The following is a 16,905-nucleotide window of genomic DNA, read 5'->3' on the forward strand; positions in this document are numbered from 1 at the left end:
ACTGCACTGCATTATCTAACTCAGCCAGCACGATAGTATAGGGACTATAATTGGCTTTAGCAACTAGGTTAGGAGAGGAAAGCTATCTTAGATTGATGTGCAAAGACATTAAGTATCATCTTTAATATTGCACATGCTAGCCACAATAAAGGTCTTCTTCTTGCTGATGTATTATTTACATCTGTCTTGAGAATTTTTGTCTGTATACTAAACATAACTGCAAATGGCTTAATGTTGTCATCTGTTGGAACAGATGACGACTTAAAAAAATATTATGAACCCATTAAATAACTTACCCGTGTTGTCTGGCATGGATGCTTGGTCTGTATTTCTTTCTTTCTTGAAGACTATATTACCAAACTGCAGTACTGATGAAGCCACCTTCAGCATTGCTACAGGATAACAATCAGAGCAATTAATGAGAAAGAATTTCTCAAATATTCATGAAAATATCATGCTGCAGGAAATTTTAGATCTTAGTAGTTAAGATAGGATGTCATGATATTCATCAGGTTTCAAAGCTGTCTGGTGTTAAAATCTCCCATAAATTTCTTGGATCCATCTTCTCAAACCAATCATGTCTGCTTTAGCCAGCAAGCTAGTTGTGATATAGATCAGGTTTACACTGCAATCACACTAACATGACAGTTGGGCAGAGCAGCATGCTATTTGCATAGAAACTAATCTTGAGTATGCAAATTGACTATCAAGACCCAAACTTTCCCTGAAATGAAATGGAGCAAGATTGCCCGCTTCTTGCTCGGATGTCAGACACATTGAATTTACACTAATTGCATTCATAGGACTATAGCATCTGGGCAGCTTTAACTAAAAACAGTACAACCCCCTCAAGGAAAAGTGGGTATTAGGAAGTTTAAAGCCCTTTCTAAGCCTCATTAAAGGTTGACAATATTGTAAGCCATCACAATATCTGCACTCAGGATAAACGTGACAGAAGCAACTGGTGAAACAAAGACTAAAGATGAAAAGAACAAATTATGATGGAAGTAGATCATTCTGGTGTCCCCAAAGAAAATGTACCAGGGAAGGCAAATTTGGCCAACTCTACCACAACTGGTCCCAGAAAAACAAGTTCCTAAACCTTGCAGGAGTAGCACTGTTAAATGCTGGCACCTTAGTGATGTAATGAATCAAACTTTGAAAGTAACTTTCTGAAGTGCACTATAACCTTGGACACACTGTTGAAGACTGGCTAAAGCTAATAAACTACATGTTTAAAGTTCTTGAACTAACCAATAATATCTACCAGAGTACCTTCAATTTATTGCAAAATGATGGTATTAACTGTATTATAGATATAGTAATAAAGTCAGTTCACAATTGTTTGTGTTTGATTTTATTTTTGATGACTTTAGCAGTTTGACTGACTAGTTCACTCAGTTTGCTGCATCCCCACTATTGTGGGTGGCAGACCTTAGTTCAATTTTCAATCAAAATTACATTAAAAGGGATTGATGATCCATCTGACATTCTGATTACAATTCCTTAAACATTTTACCATTCCACATTACTGCAGCTATGACTATAACATTTCACTGCAGGTTTGGATTTAGAGAAACCAAATATAGAAAAAGAAACCAGCAGCACATTAAACTGTGAAAAACAGCTTCTGAATGAATTTAATCTGGATATGGATCAATTTTTAAATTGGTCAAAATTAGTTTCAAGTAGATGAGTTGTTTGGCTTATTTTAAAAGTAATGACGCCATTTAATTCATGTCTACTTAGCTTGAAGGTAAAGATACAGAATTCGATTTCCAGTTGGATTTCAGCCATTTGATATTGCTTGAGGCTTACATTGTACTAACTGAAAATTCATATTTTCCTATTACAAATGAAGATTGGCCATAAGAAGCAATTTTAGAGTTCTGAGGTTCAGAGGGTGAATGAAGAGGCAAATTCTAAGCATGCTTAGCTGAGATTATCACCACCAGAAAAATCTTTACGTTAATTGCTTCTCAAAATCCATCAATTTCAATGTATAAACAAATCCATCCCTTCCAAGCTGTTAAATGAACTGGTGTGCTAGCCACTGTATGCCCGAGAGTCAGAACAAAGTGATAGAAAAGTTTTGAAATCAATTAATCTTTAGAGAAAGATTTTCTTAATACCTTTAATGAACAAGCAGTGTGCACAGCCAATGTTCAAACTTTGACCTACTAAATTAAATATTTGATCTCAGCAAATGGATTTAAGTCCATAAGATCAGAATATTGGTACTAAAAATTGGAGTTCTGTGCTTTTATGACTGCATTGGTTGTATAGATATATTTCAAATTGGGAAATGGCTACTTAATAAAATCAGCAAGAATACATCACTAAAATTGACAAATCACAATTACAGATGCCAACCTACATGTTCATACCACATGTCAGAAATAAAATCATACACTCAAACTTACTGTTGATGGTTTTAGTGGCAAGGTGCTGCCAATATTAGCACAGATTTTGTGGTGAGGTGACAGCACCTACCGCTGACTTCGAAGAAAGTGGCCCACAAAGATACTGTGATCTCTGCAATGTGGAATTTCCTTTTCCTGACATTAGTTTGAATCTGGTACCAAGTCAAGGGGATCTCCAGGTGCCAGCAACAGTGATGTTGTCAAACAGGGTAGGCAGCCAATCACATTGAAGAATTCTCAGATAGAAAACCAGGAAGAAAAATGCACTGCTTATCCTTCAATATTTAAATGTAATTTCAGAGTGAAAGAAAGACTGGGACATGCACATGGGACTAAACGACAAAGTACAAGTGGAACTATCAAACTTAAAATATGGAATTATCAATGGAGAATTTGGAAATTTCAGATACAACTTTTCCAGCCACAGCTTTTTCAGCAATTATGAACTTAGTACACCATTAAAAACCCAATTACACCTCATTCAACTAGGTGCAACTTCATCAAGAGTTTTGACGGGGACGATGCATAAAAGTGGAAGTTCACATCAGTTCAATGATTCCTAATTGAATGCAGTCCGGGAGAACCTCAACAGTGCATCCTACAGAGAAGCATAGAACCACTGGCAGCAACTTCTGGATTGCTATGCTTAACTTTGCATGTGCAGATTGCTGAAGTAGAGAACACGGACATTCTCACCATTACTATTGCGAAATCAGGGCCATTAGAGTCATTTTTCTAAAGTGTACTGAAAATTTTATTGTTAAAATGGCCTCAGCAGATTTCATAATTAAGTTGCTTTCTGTTTTTGTGAATCATCCACCACACAATATTGTCCCATTTTATGACCTTCATTTTCATTTTTGTAACATTAGAAGTCCAGCAAATAACTCAAGGTTCATGTTCTCTTACCTTTAAAAGACCATAAAATCTCATCCAGAACCCCATGAATACTTGAGTATGGATTGGCTATAAACATAGGAAACATGGTAACTTACACAAAATTTCCTCATGGGAGAAACCCATGATGTGCATTGCCTCCATGGTTTCTTGGAAGTTATCTTTTTCCTGCTGTCCAGGGATAGGGACGTAGCCATTGGATAGGAAACGGTAATTATTAAATCCTTCAAGCAACAAGTCAGCTATAAGTTTAAAGAAAAGAAACAAAAGTTGTTTAAAGATTTACGTCATTGTAAACAAATCATTTATGAAACCAACCAAATAAGTTTATATTGTAGAAAGTAAGGTGCAGGATCCTACAAAGAACTGCTCTAACCGAGTGAAGTCCATTGGTATTCTAGGAAGAGAGGATTAGAATCAAAAACAAAGATCCAAAAAGTGAATAGGTTGTGCGAAACGGATTTAAGCTCATTAATTAAAGGCAGCCTCACAATAGTATTTGTCATTTCCTCCCCTAAAATTTCAACCTTCACTCCCCTACCCCTCCTAAATGGAATGACACTTGCTGGGTTGTACTTGCTTGCTGGTTGCATAAATGCAGCCAGTTTTACAATACCTAAAGCCGAGTAGCTACATACATAACAGGGAACGTTAACTTATTTGACCATGGAGGTCATCCTAGCCGAATCCTATCCTGTTCTCAGCCAAATACTTTCCAGCAAAGATCACTAGATAGTGATCAGGAGATAGAACCTTGGCTACTATTTCCCCATTTCTAGTGCCAAGGTTAATTGGAGGAATCCAAAAGTTATTCCAGAAGAGACATGGAATTAAAACTATTCTCTTCTGGTCTGTATGGTTTAGTGGAAACACTGGTCAGTGCTTCTACCCACCAAGCAATTGGGGGAAAATTGATATACTAAAGGAAGCACAACACAAAAAATGTTTTGCCCCACCCATGAATTCCAACAGAATATGACTGAAATGATGAAATAAAGCTTGCCAAAACTGTGAACTCACTTGGGGCATTTAGACAATGGGTCAAAACTAAATTGTTCCAGTTCTTGTATAAAAGCCAAAATATATGAAATTTAAAAATTAAGCATTGTTGATGTTTGCCATATTATTCAATCAACTATGGATATCGACTAATTTTATCAGAGGTTGAAAAAATTCCAACTTGTGTATTTTGCAACCCTTCAGAGACCCAAAGCTTAAATGAAGTCAAGATCAATCCCAGATGTCTCATTTCCAATGAAGTTTGAAAAGAAATGCTGCTTTATACTTGAACCATGCCTGAACTTCTAGTCTAATACATCTGGGGGAGGAAAGAAGCATAGTATTCACCAAACTGTATTGTATCCAAACTAAATTCTTATTTGACTCATTTTGCAAGGTGGGGGGGGGGGGGGGGGGGGGGGGGTGAGGGAACAAGAATATTTTTCTCAACACCATTCATTGCAGAACTGATTTACATTTAAGATGTTCTCCTGCTCCACAAAGCAGCTGATAGAAAATATGGAATGTTCTTTCTTCCTTGGCCTGGCGGATTGCACGGGATTTTTCCAGAAGATCTTGTCAAAGTCAAAGGATAATCTCTAAACATTTCATTATTTAGCAAATTGCAATCTTGTCAAAATACACATCATTCTAGTAAGCGACACAAATAAATGCAATTTACAGAGCTTTGCCTTAATAGTGTTGGGAATGAGAGAATAACTGACTATTTATTAAAAAAGCACAGCAGCTGCAAAACCAAACTTTTAGGATGGAATTTGTGCTTCAGCAAGATTTGGTTAACTAACCTGTTACTTAAGGTGGGGAGAGGGAGAACAGCAGGACTTCAGAATTTCACAGATTTTCAATAAAATAAAGAAACTCTACTTGTGATTATCTAGATAGTTTTGTCAGCCTCGTATGAGACTTTCTGTAATTGCAAATTCCATCATCACATGGTAGCAAATTAAATATCACAGAATAAGTAATGCTCACTCAAGTAGTTAGCCAGATTTACTGCTAGATTTACCTAGTAAATGATAGGCGGCTACTGGGCTCCTCAGCCTAAACAGTTTCTATTTATTATTTTGCTTCCTGAATTGTTTCTCCATTGCAAATTGTGAATAGCCAAACAGTACAAAAAAGAAGTTCTTTTACAGATGTCAATGACACAGCAGAGTACAAACCATCTTTATGGGTTAAAAACAAGTCATAAACCTCCAAAAATACCATGGCTGAAAACAATTAAACCAACAAGTACATTTTTCATTTAATGCAAATAGTTAAAATTGAAATCTAATGATCTATTCACCTCAACCTTTAAATAAATTTCTAAACCTTTACTGAATTATTTCTTCTTCCCACCACCCACATTTCCCACTTTGTATCTAGAGACTGACTGGGATACCACGCAGCTAATTTTAACTATGGATTCCACTTCAAGCAACAGAAAATTGCTTTTTCAAAGTTATTTTGAAACTACTTCACCAACCTTTCAGGCAACGCATTCCAGATCGCAACACTTTTTTTTCCCCCCTCGTCACCTCTGGTTCTTTTGTCAATTACCTTAATTTTGTCTCATCTGATAATCAACCTTTCTCCTTAATTTATTCTGTCAAAACAATTCATAACTTTAAACATCTCTAACAAATCTCCCCCTAACCTTCGCTGCTCCAAGGAGAACAACTTCAATTTCTCTAGTCTCTCTAAGTAACTGAAGGCTTTCATCCCTGGTCCCATCCTAGTAAAAGGTCCTCTGCACCCTTTCTAAGGCATTGGCATCCTTCCAAACATGCAGTGCCCAGAACTGGCCACAACACTATAGCAGGGCTCTAACCAGTGTTTTATAAAAAAGGTTTTAGCACAACTTCCTTGCTTTGTACTCTATTTTTAAAGCTAAGGACCCGATACTCCTTTTCAACAGCCTTCTCAATTGGTGATAAATCTCTTTCCTTCATCTAACCCATTTCAGTTCCCTCGTTTCCATATAAAGCTGGACTGACTGAAAGCATTGGTTGCATTAGTAGCTGATAGGGTTCATTTAACCCTTCGCGCCTGCTCTGCTATTCAATACAATCATGGGTGACTTTCTACCTCAAACCCCACTTCCTGCACTTAGCCCCATTCACCTCAAAAGTAGCAAAAATTTGTAGAATGGCCTTAGAGTAGTCAAAAATTAACTAAAAAAGTTAAAACTGCAGTGCTAAACATATTCTATGCCAACAATTGACCCAGGTCATTTTTATCCTGTAGTCCTTCCCCTCCCCAACAAAGGCAATAATGAACAGGATACAGGTCTCAATGTTGGCCCCCACAATATAACCGGTGACATCAAAGTTGATTCGGATGAATTTTCCCTGCAAGAGAAAAAAATAGTGTTTTTAAGCACAAGTTCTGATTTAGTACTTTTGTAAATAACACTAAAGTGCATATACCTTACATTAAATTCCAAGTAGTAACCACATGCTACGTAAAGAATTTTGTGATGTTTAACATTTCTAAACATTCATAATTAAATGGCTTCCAGACATTTAAATAACTTCACAGGTTCCCAGGTAGAGACACCAGGGAGAGCCACCAGGGAGGACCAAGGCCTGCCTACAATAACAGACTACTTCACTGGAACGCACAATCAGAAGCTGACAAGTGACCGGGCATGTCTACTATTGAGAGTCCATATCAGTGAGACACAATATTTAGACAGATTTAAATACTGAGCAATTCTTTGTAAAGAAGGAAGGCACAGAGAGAAAAGTGGTAAATCAGCCTAAACTCATTAATGGTATGTTTAATATTAGAAACATTTTTTCCAAATCTTGGCGATTAAGCTTAACTCATTACAATAGATTACAATTTATTTCTGCACGGACAAGATTCTATTAACACTAGCAATACAAAGAACGAGAAGCAGATTTCTCTGCCTAAATCACAGGGCTGCCAACACTGACCATTACCTTGGGCCTGTGATTTATTTTTGTTAAGGCTCAAATGTGGCCTTTTACAAATTTAAATTCCCTATGTGAACCATAAACATTGCAAAAACCTTACACAAAATATTGCCAACACTAGTATCAACACAGCATATGAACAGCTATCTTTTAACACTTTCAAATCTTTGAGGATTGAAATCATATTTCTGCACCATAAATGGATTGTTTTATTTTTTAAAAAACAAATCAAGAGCTATTCTGTAGGATTCCCAGAGGAGGGTCTGGTTGAAGAAGTATGCTTTACTGAAGAGGGAGGCAGAGTGTCTATGCAAAGAACAAAGGAGAGTAAAGACTGAATGGGACTCCAATTTGGCACAAAATCCTTTTTATAATTTCATAAAACCAGTTCCAATAAGTTTTGATTAACGACACATTTTTACTTTAATTGCTCATAAGTATTAAGTCATTCCAGTTAGCATGAACATTTACTCACTGCAATAACATTTCATTGCAAAGTTGTTTCAGCTGTAATGTTTCACAAGTGTTGGAAACATTTTGTTCCATTCCACAGATAGGAGATTAGCAAGACGCTCTTCAATATTCTTCCCAGCATCATTTTTTTGCAAACAGATTCAGTACCGTAGTATAGATCAACCTTAAATATACTAAGTGATGATTTAGTGCAAACCCCAGCCAAAACTGAGGCACAAACAGCTGAATATATATATATACCTGCCATATACTTCGGCAAAGCTTTAAGAAAAAAATCTACGTAATAAGCGATGCTATGAAGACTTGATACATTGAAGGGTAGGCTTTTTAGATCATCAATAAAAGTTGCAATTTTAATTTTTGAATAAATTTTCACTAAAAGTACCTTCTGAGCAGTAGTCGGACAGCCCACATAATGCCTGGATAGTACTGTACATGAACATTTTTACCAATTTAATCCTAGCTTCCTGTTCTACATTACGCAAGGATTGGGTTGTATATACCAAGGTACCAGAGTGCTCATTCTAGTTTAATTAGAAAGTCACAACTTCTTTTAAAAGTTTCCATCCTATCAACTCTGCACCTCCACTTTCATGGCTAACGTCCACAGGAGTCCCACTCCAGCCCACCAGCTGAATTTGCAAATTCATCACTGTACCCTCTCGGCACTGCATTAAAATCCAGTCAATAGTATTGGGAAGCTGAAATATCTAAGCTTCCTTTTCACTATTGGGGTTCAAGAGCTCAAGGAAAGCTGAGCACCCATGAACCAGGTGCTCTGTGCAATCCATATATCTCCCAGTATATTTTGGCTGCCTGTTTGGCTGAAAAAGGGGTTGAGACCATTTAAGTATATCATTTTAAATTTATGACAACTGCAGGACGAAACAAATATAAAGGGTCATACTGTACACTATAAAAGATAACTCCTTACACAAAATTACCTTTCATTTCTAATGCATCTGGCTATTATTACAAAGTGACAGGTTGAGGATTTGTACAGAATATGTATTTTGTTTTGCTCTCAAGACCAATTAAGTGCTGAAATTCAAACTGACAAGCTGTTGACCAAGAATGGGATTGGTAAGAGAACTGGAAACTAAAGCAACTGTAGTCGCTTTTTCTTTATTACTCATTCATGGGATATGGGCATTGCTGGCAAGGCCAGCATTTGTTGGCCACCCAGATTTTCTTGCAGAAAGTAGGTGAGCCGCCTCCTTGAACCACTGCAGTATGTGTGGTGTAGGTAGTGCTGTTAGATAGATTTTGACCCAGCAACAGGGAACTTGCAGGTGGTAGCATTCCATGCGCCTGCTGCCCTTGTTCTTCTAAGTGATAGAAGTTACGGGTTTGGAAGGTGCTGAAGGAGGCTTGTCAAGTTGCTGCAGTGCATCTTGTAGACGGTACACACTGCAGCCATGGTGCGAGTGGTACAGGGTGTGAATGTTTAAGGCAGTAGATTGGGTGCCAGTCAAGTGGGCTGCTTTGTCCTGGATGATGTCGAGCTTATTGAGTGTTGTTGGCGCTGCACTCATCCATCAAGTGTATTCAATCACATTCCTAACTTGTGTCTTGTAGATGGTAGGCAAGCTTTTGGAAGACAGATTGTGAGTTATTCATCACAGATTATCAACACATATTACGATTGAGCCATTCAAGTCACTTAAGCAGTTATTTAAGTACCTATACAGCTCAACATGCCACCTGGAAATAGTTAAACCACTTGAGACTACATATCTCCCATGTCAGCTAGATGGAGACAATCTCAGCTACTGGGGGATGCCAGCCAGGGGAACTATGAATAATTGAAATTAAAGAGATGTTTTAGTTAAATGACAATGGAAACAATCTTGCTTTGCATGCACAATATCCAGATCTGGGCCAACTGTAACATGATCCAGATAATAAGACACAGAGCAGAGTCTCTAAAGTTTAGAAGCTTGCCACTAAAGTAGTCAAACCAAGCACCATTTCACTGCAGTACATCTTAACTGATTTTATGGATGTGCACTCCCAGCATGGAACTTTGTGCCTTGAGTCCTTCCCCATCTAAGCATTGAAGTGAAATCTTATGCTATAGTGCAGACATAAGCTGTTGCACTCAAGGCCAAAGATTTTGTTTTGAAGAGATTTGATTGAGAACACAAATATTTCTCCACAGATGCTGAATGACCCAGGAGGTGTTCCAGCATTTTCTGTTTATGTTTTGTAACTGTGCTAAAAAACAATAAGTGCCATTATTGGTAAATGGTTGTGGCTTTGGAAGGTAGCAGCTCAGCCTGTAAAGAGCCATTGCCAAGTGTCTTATCCCATGGAAAGGCAACACTGATTTATTGGAAATGGTCAACTCACTCCATTACCTTAAAAGTATATTTTCATAATCCACATTTATTGAAGATGCTCGCGGTTAGTTAGGAAAATGTAGCAAGAGTTTAGACTCATCTACCAGGAAGAGAAATAAAAAGGGATGCAGGATATGGCAACAGACAAAATGGAAGAGTGAAACGTTCTGCTGCATTGATGATTATCCCCCAAAAAAGGATTTTTCTTCTCCTAAAAAGTTACGAGGGGAACAAACAAGGTTACCTTGGAAATCCCAAGAACATTTACTGGCTATGAAATTCTCACTGGAAGGTTTTAAATTCTTGTTTACAAATGGCCATTTGAGGACAGAGTTTTGAGGCTTTAAAAAAAAAGATTCTCCTGTCAATATAGGTTATTGGTTTGTGAAGATAGGGGTCAAACAGATTTGGAAGATATTACATGCAGCTTTATATTACTGAACAGATTTGGTTTGAGGACATGTTGGATTCTATTTTTTATCTGTGCAAATAGATTGTTAACAGGAGCCTATTGTCTTCAGTGCAGATACAAGTTGCTAAGAAATTGACTCTTTGCAAGACAGCAAGGAAGATGGTGGTTAACACTGAAAAAACAGAATTTGGAGAAGTAGAAACAATTAGATGAAAAAGGAGTGTTTCAGGGGACTGGAAAATGAGGCAGAGCCAGTGGTGGGTGGGTGAGTGAAGGGGAAGAGAAGAAAATCAGGACTTGTGTAAAATTTTACTTTCTGTCCTTCACATTTCATCGCATCATTCGAAATATTTTAGCTTCATTCACAAGCTAAAGAATAGCACTTGTGTTTAGCATTTAAAACATTCAATTCAGTACTAAAGTATACACCTATAAAGAAATCAGTTTTACTGTCATTCCATCTTTTCTCCCTTCACTTGCTGTTTGAAAAATTTATGCACCAGATCATTTCATAAACTCAAATGTTTGATATACATGATAGAAATGTTAAAATCTAAAAGAACTGCAGCTGGCACAGTAGACACTTCCACTTTTGAAGCTTCTACAATATCTATCAGATTTCACAGTAAAAATACCATGGGGATCAGACCACAACAGTTGGAAAACATTAAATAACTTGCAGATGTACTGCTTCAGACCAAGGATTAAAAAAAAGAGTTGGCTACAACTTTCCCTCAACATTTCACACTTCTTAAGCTATTGCTTCAATTATTTTGGAACCATCATCTTGGCCTCAAAATATTTTTAGCAAACAAAATTCTTCTGCAATCCAAAACTCCAAATATGGCAAAAATAGGATGCAATAAAAATTTGCCTCCTGCAATCAAGGTTATGACCACAATCTTCCAAATATGCATTTTTCCCTAAATATTGATCTAGAAGTTAAAGTGCATATTATACATGGTAACAAATCAAAGTTTTTCTTGCAGCCAGTAAGTGGCCCTCACAGGAAATGTAGTCGATCCTGTTTGGGATTGACCATCTTTCCTAAGCAAATGTTTGGGTCCTTTCATTAGGCTCAGTGGAACTCAGGCCAGATCTGTTTCCCCCACCTCAGACAATATAAGGGCAGAAGATGGAAGCTCTCAAGGAAACAGGTAGGCTACAAAAGCAAATTGCTGCCTGCAAGAGGGTCAAACAGTGCATCCTGTTGCCTTTCAAGATTGGCTAGGTGACTGTTCTCCTCCGAGGCAAACAGTCTAGGGATTGCAAGGCTTTAATTCACCAAAGGACTCAACTAGCGTCATAAATAGATGGATGTCATCCAAAACCTTTTATGGGATGACTATTTTGATAATAAAACAAACAAGAGGCAGACAGTGCAGGAATCATCTGGGAGTGTAGAACTCTCAACAAGGACCCTCAGTCTGCTGACTTCCATCACTTGCAACTGGCATATCATGCCGAGAATGACAACGCTTTGATTGCAGTATTGCAAAGTTTAAAAGTGTATTATACATGGTGATAAGGCAATTTTGACTTTTCATTCCTGAAAGTCTAGGTGCGTATTATATTCAGAAAATTACAGTAATTTCAGTCTAAAGCTGGTCAGATTGGTGATGCTGAGATGTGCATTACCAGATGATCAAATGGTTGCCAGACATGCATTTGTTCCCTCAATCTCCAAAGTTGTATGCAAAGATTCTGAAAATATGTTAACATGTCTTGCCCACATATAATGTAAAAAACCTCATCAACAGGTACTTGCATATTCATTGTTGATCAGTTAGATTTACAGATATTAACAAATATGATGCAAATAAATAGCTGATTTAAAATTTTGAGTAGTATAACAGACTGCGACTAATCTCAGAATATTTTAAATATTTTTAGCGATGTTAAGGTAAAGGCTTTCCGCCCAAAGTTATTTTTTTTTTTAAAAAAGAACAGCCAAAAGTCTGATATATGGCGCCAACCTCAATCGTTACAGTGCAGGAGGCCATTCAGCCCATCATGTCTGCACTGGCTCTCAGAGCAATTCCCTCAGTTCCATTCCCTTCTCCCCATAACCCTGCACATTCTTCCTTTTCATATAACAGTCTAATTCCTTTTTAAATGCTTCAATTGAACCTGCCTCCACCACTCTCTCTGGCATCGCATTCCAGACCTTAACCACTCGCTGCATGAAAAAGTTTTTCCTCGTGTCACTTTTGCTTCTTACCAAACACTTTAAATCTGTGCCCTCTTGGTCTCAATTCTTCCACAAGTGGAAACAGTTTCCCTATCTACTCTGTCCAGACCCCTCATGATGTTGAATACCTCGATCAAATTAGCCTTCTCTTCTCCAAGGAAATCAGTCCCAACTTCCCCAATCTATCTTCACAAGTGAAATTCCTCATCCCTGGAACCATTCTCCTGAATCTTTTCTGTCCTCTCTCCAATGTCCCCACGTCTTTCCTAAAGTGCAGTGTGCAGAACTGGACGCAACACTCCAGCTGAGGCTGAACTAGTGTCTTATACAAGTTCAACATAACTTCCTTGCTCTTGTACTCTATGCCCCTTTTAATAAAGCCCAGGATACTGTATGCTTTATTAACCCTGCTCTCAACCTGTACTGCCACCTTCAATGACTTATGCACATATACACCTCAGTCCCTGCATCCCTTTGGAATTGTACCCGTTATTCTAGATTGTCTCTCCATGTTCTTCCTATCAAAATGAATCACTTCACGTTTCTCTGCACTGAACTTCATCTACCACCTGTCTGCCCATCCTACCAACTTGTCTATGTCCTTTTCAAGTTCTACACTCCTTCTCAGTTCACAATGCTTCCAAGTTTCATATCATCTGCAAACCTTGAAATTGTGTCCTGTACACCAAGGTCTTGCTCATCAATAGATATCAGGAAAAGCAAGGGTCCCAACACTGATCCCTGGGGGAACTCCACTACAAACTTTTCTCCAGCCCGAAAAACATCCATTAACCACTACTCTTAGTTAAACATGATTTTCTTCAGGAAATCCATACTGGCTTTCCTTAATTAACTTCCATTTGTCCATGTGACTATTGATTTTAGAACCATAGAAAAATTACCGCAAAGGTGGCCATTCAGCCCATCGAGTCCGTGCCAGCTGAGAAAAAAAATAGAAACTAGCCGCCCAATCTAATCCCACCTGCCTGCACCTGGTCCATAGCCTTGCAGCACTTCAGGTGCATGTCCAGGTACCTTTTAAAAGAATTGAGGGTTTCTGCCTCCACCACCGTTCCTGGCAGTGAATTCTAGACATCCACCACACTCTGGGTGAAAAAGTTTTTCCTCATGTCCCCACTAATCCTTCTACCAATTACCCTAAATCTGTGCCCCCGGTAATTGACCTCTCTGCTAGGGGAAACAGGTCCTTCTTGTCTATTCCATCTGGGCCCCTCATTTGTCCCGAATTATTTTTTCTAGAAGTTTTCCCACCACCAAAGTTAAACTGGCCAGTAGTTGCTGGCTTATCTTTGCACCCTTTTTTGAACAAGGGTGCAACATTTTCAATTCTCCAGTCTTCTGGCACCACCTTCAAGTCTAAGGAAGACTGAAAAAAAAAAATGGCCAGCGCCTCTGCAATTTCCATCCTGACGTCCCTCAGTATCCTTGAATGCATCTCATCTGGTCCTGGTGTTTTATCCACTTTTAAGCACAGACAGCCTAATACTTCCTCCATCAATTTTAAGCCCCTCTAGTGTCTGATTTACCTCCTCTTTCAACATTGCTTGGGTCACATCGTCTTCCTTGGTAAAGACAGATGCAAAGTATTCATTTAATACCTCAGCTATGCCCTCTGCCTCCATGTGTAAATCCCCTTTCTGGTCCCTAATTGGCCCCATTCTTCCTTTTACCACCCTTTTACTATTTATATGCCTATAGAAAATTTTGGGATTTCCTTTAATGCTAGCTGCCAGTCTCTTATGCTCTCTCTCTGCTTCTCATCTGCTTTTTCACATCCCCTCTGGACCTTCTATATTCAGCCTGGTTCTCAATAGTATTTTTTACCTGGCATCTGTCATAAGCACACTTTTTCTTCTTCATCTTAATCTCTATCTCTTTTGTCATTTAAGAGCACACTAGAACATCCTGGTGAGGCTTGTGAATTAAAGGACATAAAAATAAAATTACACCTTGCAAAAGATTTTTACACCAAATGTAGCTTTCCACTCTCCAGTATGAAAGTCAACATCACAGAGGTGACATTGAGGTGAAAAAAACCTAGTTACTTTTGCCACCTTTTGGGCTGAATTTTACACCGCCCCAGCGGGTCAGATGGTGGCATGGGGGCAGCATAAAATTGAGCGGGAGGCTCCGGGAGGCCTACCCACCCCGCCTCCATCTCTGGTCAACTTTACGGTGGTCAGGCAGGGGGGGGACCACCCACCCAAAGCCAATCAAGGCCCTTAAGTAGCCACTTAAATATGCAAGTGGGCATGCTGGGGACGTGAAAGGCCGCCCAGCGATAGCAGTCGGGCACAGGGTGCCCGATTGAGGGCCACCCTCACCTCCTAACCCACCCAACCTCCCCCAAAACGACCACTCCAGATTCACCAGCGAAGCACCGATCTGCCTGATGAGGCATGCCTAACTTACCTTTGCTCCTGGCTCCATCTGGTCAGCTGGGCTGCAGTCCCAGCAGTGGCCACCGCTCCCGGTGGCGCTGCTGGGACTAAGAGCTGCCGACCCGCTGATTGGCCGGCAACTCACCGAGGCGGGACCTCCTCACTCAAGCGGGTGGAAGGCCTGCCTCAGGACAATTAAAGCCTGGGGATCCGTAAAATGCGGGACGGATCTCTAAGCTTGGCAGAAGCGGGTTCGCCACTGACATTTACGTCAGTGTCGAAATCCCGTCCACCTAAGGTAAAATCCAGCCCTTTGTCTCTGAAGTTTCACACCAATTGCAGTCAACAGGACAGGCAACCCGTCCCAAGATTCCCAACATGCTGCCCTGAACTGTGACAATTCATCTAATTATCCCTCGATGTGGAAACACCATCCTTACACTCTGTACAACCTCATTTTCCCTTTCCTTTAGGACTGTTATTTGTTTTTATACTTTGCAAAATAATCCAAGAAATTTTAGCTTTTCACAGGCCACATTGACCAAGAGAATAGCTTTAATACAGTAAATCAAACTAAGTGCATAATTGAAGCCTAACGAATTCCAGAACTCAAGTGCAGCCTTGATTATAGGCCAAATAACAGAAATTAGAGATGAGCCTAGGGAGCCCCATTGTAGCTGTAGTCTTTCTCCTAAAATGCCCAATAAAAACTGTAGCCCGCAAAGATCAACTGGCTTCCAATCTATATCATAGCAGCATAGCCCAAGATTGTACATTAGGATTTTTTAAAAAGGTAAAGTTTTCATTTATTCCAGTATCTCTGGCTATGTACAGAGATGCCAAATTATGCACCAGAAATAAGTGAACAGAGAAAATACCAGTGAAATTATATACTGCTTCCTGAACTGGTTTTACTTTTGAACGATTGACTAGTTCGAAGAATTTTCCCCACTAGAACTTCATGCAGACAGAAGAGATGCTTCTGGAAAGCATAAACAGGATTGGACAAAGTCAGCATGGGTTTATGAAAGGGAAGTCATGCTTAACAAATCTACTGGAGTTTTTTTTTTGAGGATGTAACTAGTAGAATAGATAAGGGAGAACTAGTGGATGTGGTGTATTTGGATTTTCATAAGGCTTTTGATAAGGTCCCACACAAGAGGTTAGCATGCAAAATTAAAGCATATGGGATTGGGGAGTAATATACTGGCATGGATTGAGAATTGGTCGACAGACAGGAAACAGAGAGTAGGAATAAACGTGTCTTTTTCCAGGTGGCAGGCAGTGACTAGTGGGGTACCGCAGGGATCAGTGCTTGGGCCCAGCTATTCACAATATATTGGTGAGGGAACGAAGTGTAACATTTCCAAGTTTGCAGACGACACAAAGCTGGGAAAGGGGGTGGGGGGGGGGGGTGGAGAAAAGAGGGGGAAATGCGAGCTGTGCGGAGAATGATGCAAAAAGAGGCTCCAATGTGATTTGGACAAGTTTTGAGAGTGGGCAAAAGCATGGCAGATGCAGTATAACGTGGATAAATGTGAGGTTATTCACTTTGGTTTTAAAAACAAAGGCAGATTATCTGAATGGTGATAGATTGGCAAAGGGGGAGGTGCAATGAGACCTGGGTGTCCTTGTACGCCAGTTGCTGAAAGCAAGCATTCAGGTGCAGCAAGCAGTTAGGAAGGCAAATGGTATTTTGGCCTCCATTGCAAGAGGATTTGAGTACAGGAGCAAGGATGTCTTACTGCAGTTATACAGGGCCTTGGTGAGACCACATCTGGAGTATTGTTTGCAGTTTAGGTCTCCTTATCTGAGGAAGG

The 16,905-nt window shown here is 39.3% G+C and overlaps 1 protein-coding gene across 2 annotated transcripts in view; it reads right to left on the reverse strand.

Moving 5' to 3' along the window:
• The window catches only part of LOC137384269 (myosin-10), a 170,660-nt gene that overhangs the window by 59,240 nt on the left and 94,515 nt on the right, over positions 1 to 16,905 (reverse strand). For both annotated transcript variants that reach the window (XM_068058046.1, XM_068058045.1), the window contains 4 exons: positions 6,610 to 6,673; positions 4,796 to 4,894; positions 3,419 to 3,562; positions 297 to 392 (listed from right to left, as the gene is read on the reverse strand). In XM_068058046.1, the coding sequence (XP_067914147.1) occupies positions 297 to 392; positions 3,419 to 3,562; positions 4,796 to 4,894; positions 6,610 to 6,673 (403 nt within the window). The remainder of the gene's footprint in view (positions 1 to 296; positions 393 to 3,418; positions 3,563 to 4,795; positions 4,895 to 6,609; positions 6,674 to 16,905) is intronic.

This window comes from Heterodontus francisci, chromosome 26 (genome assembly GCF_036365525.1).
Source record: "Heterodontus francisci isolate sHetFra1 chromosome 26, sHetFra1.hap1, whole genome shotgun sequence".
Taxonomy (NCBI): Eukaryota; Metazoa; Chordata; class Chondrichthyes; order Heterodontiformes; family Heterodontidae; genus Heterodontus; species Heterodontus francisci.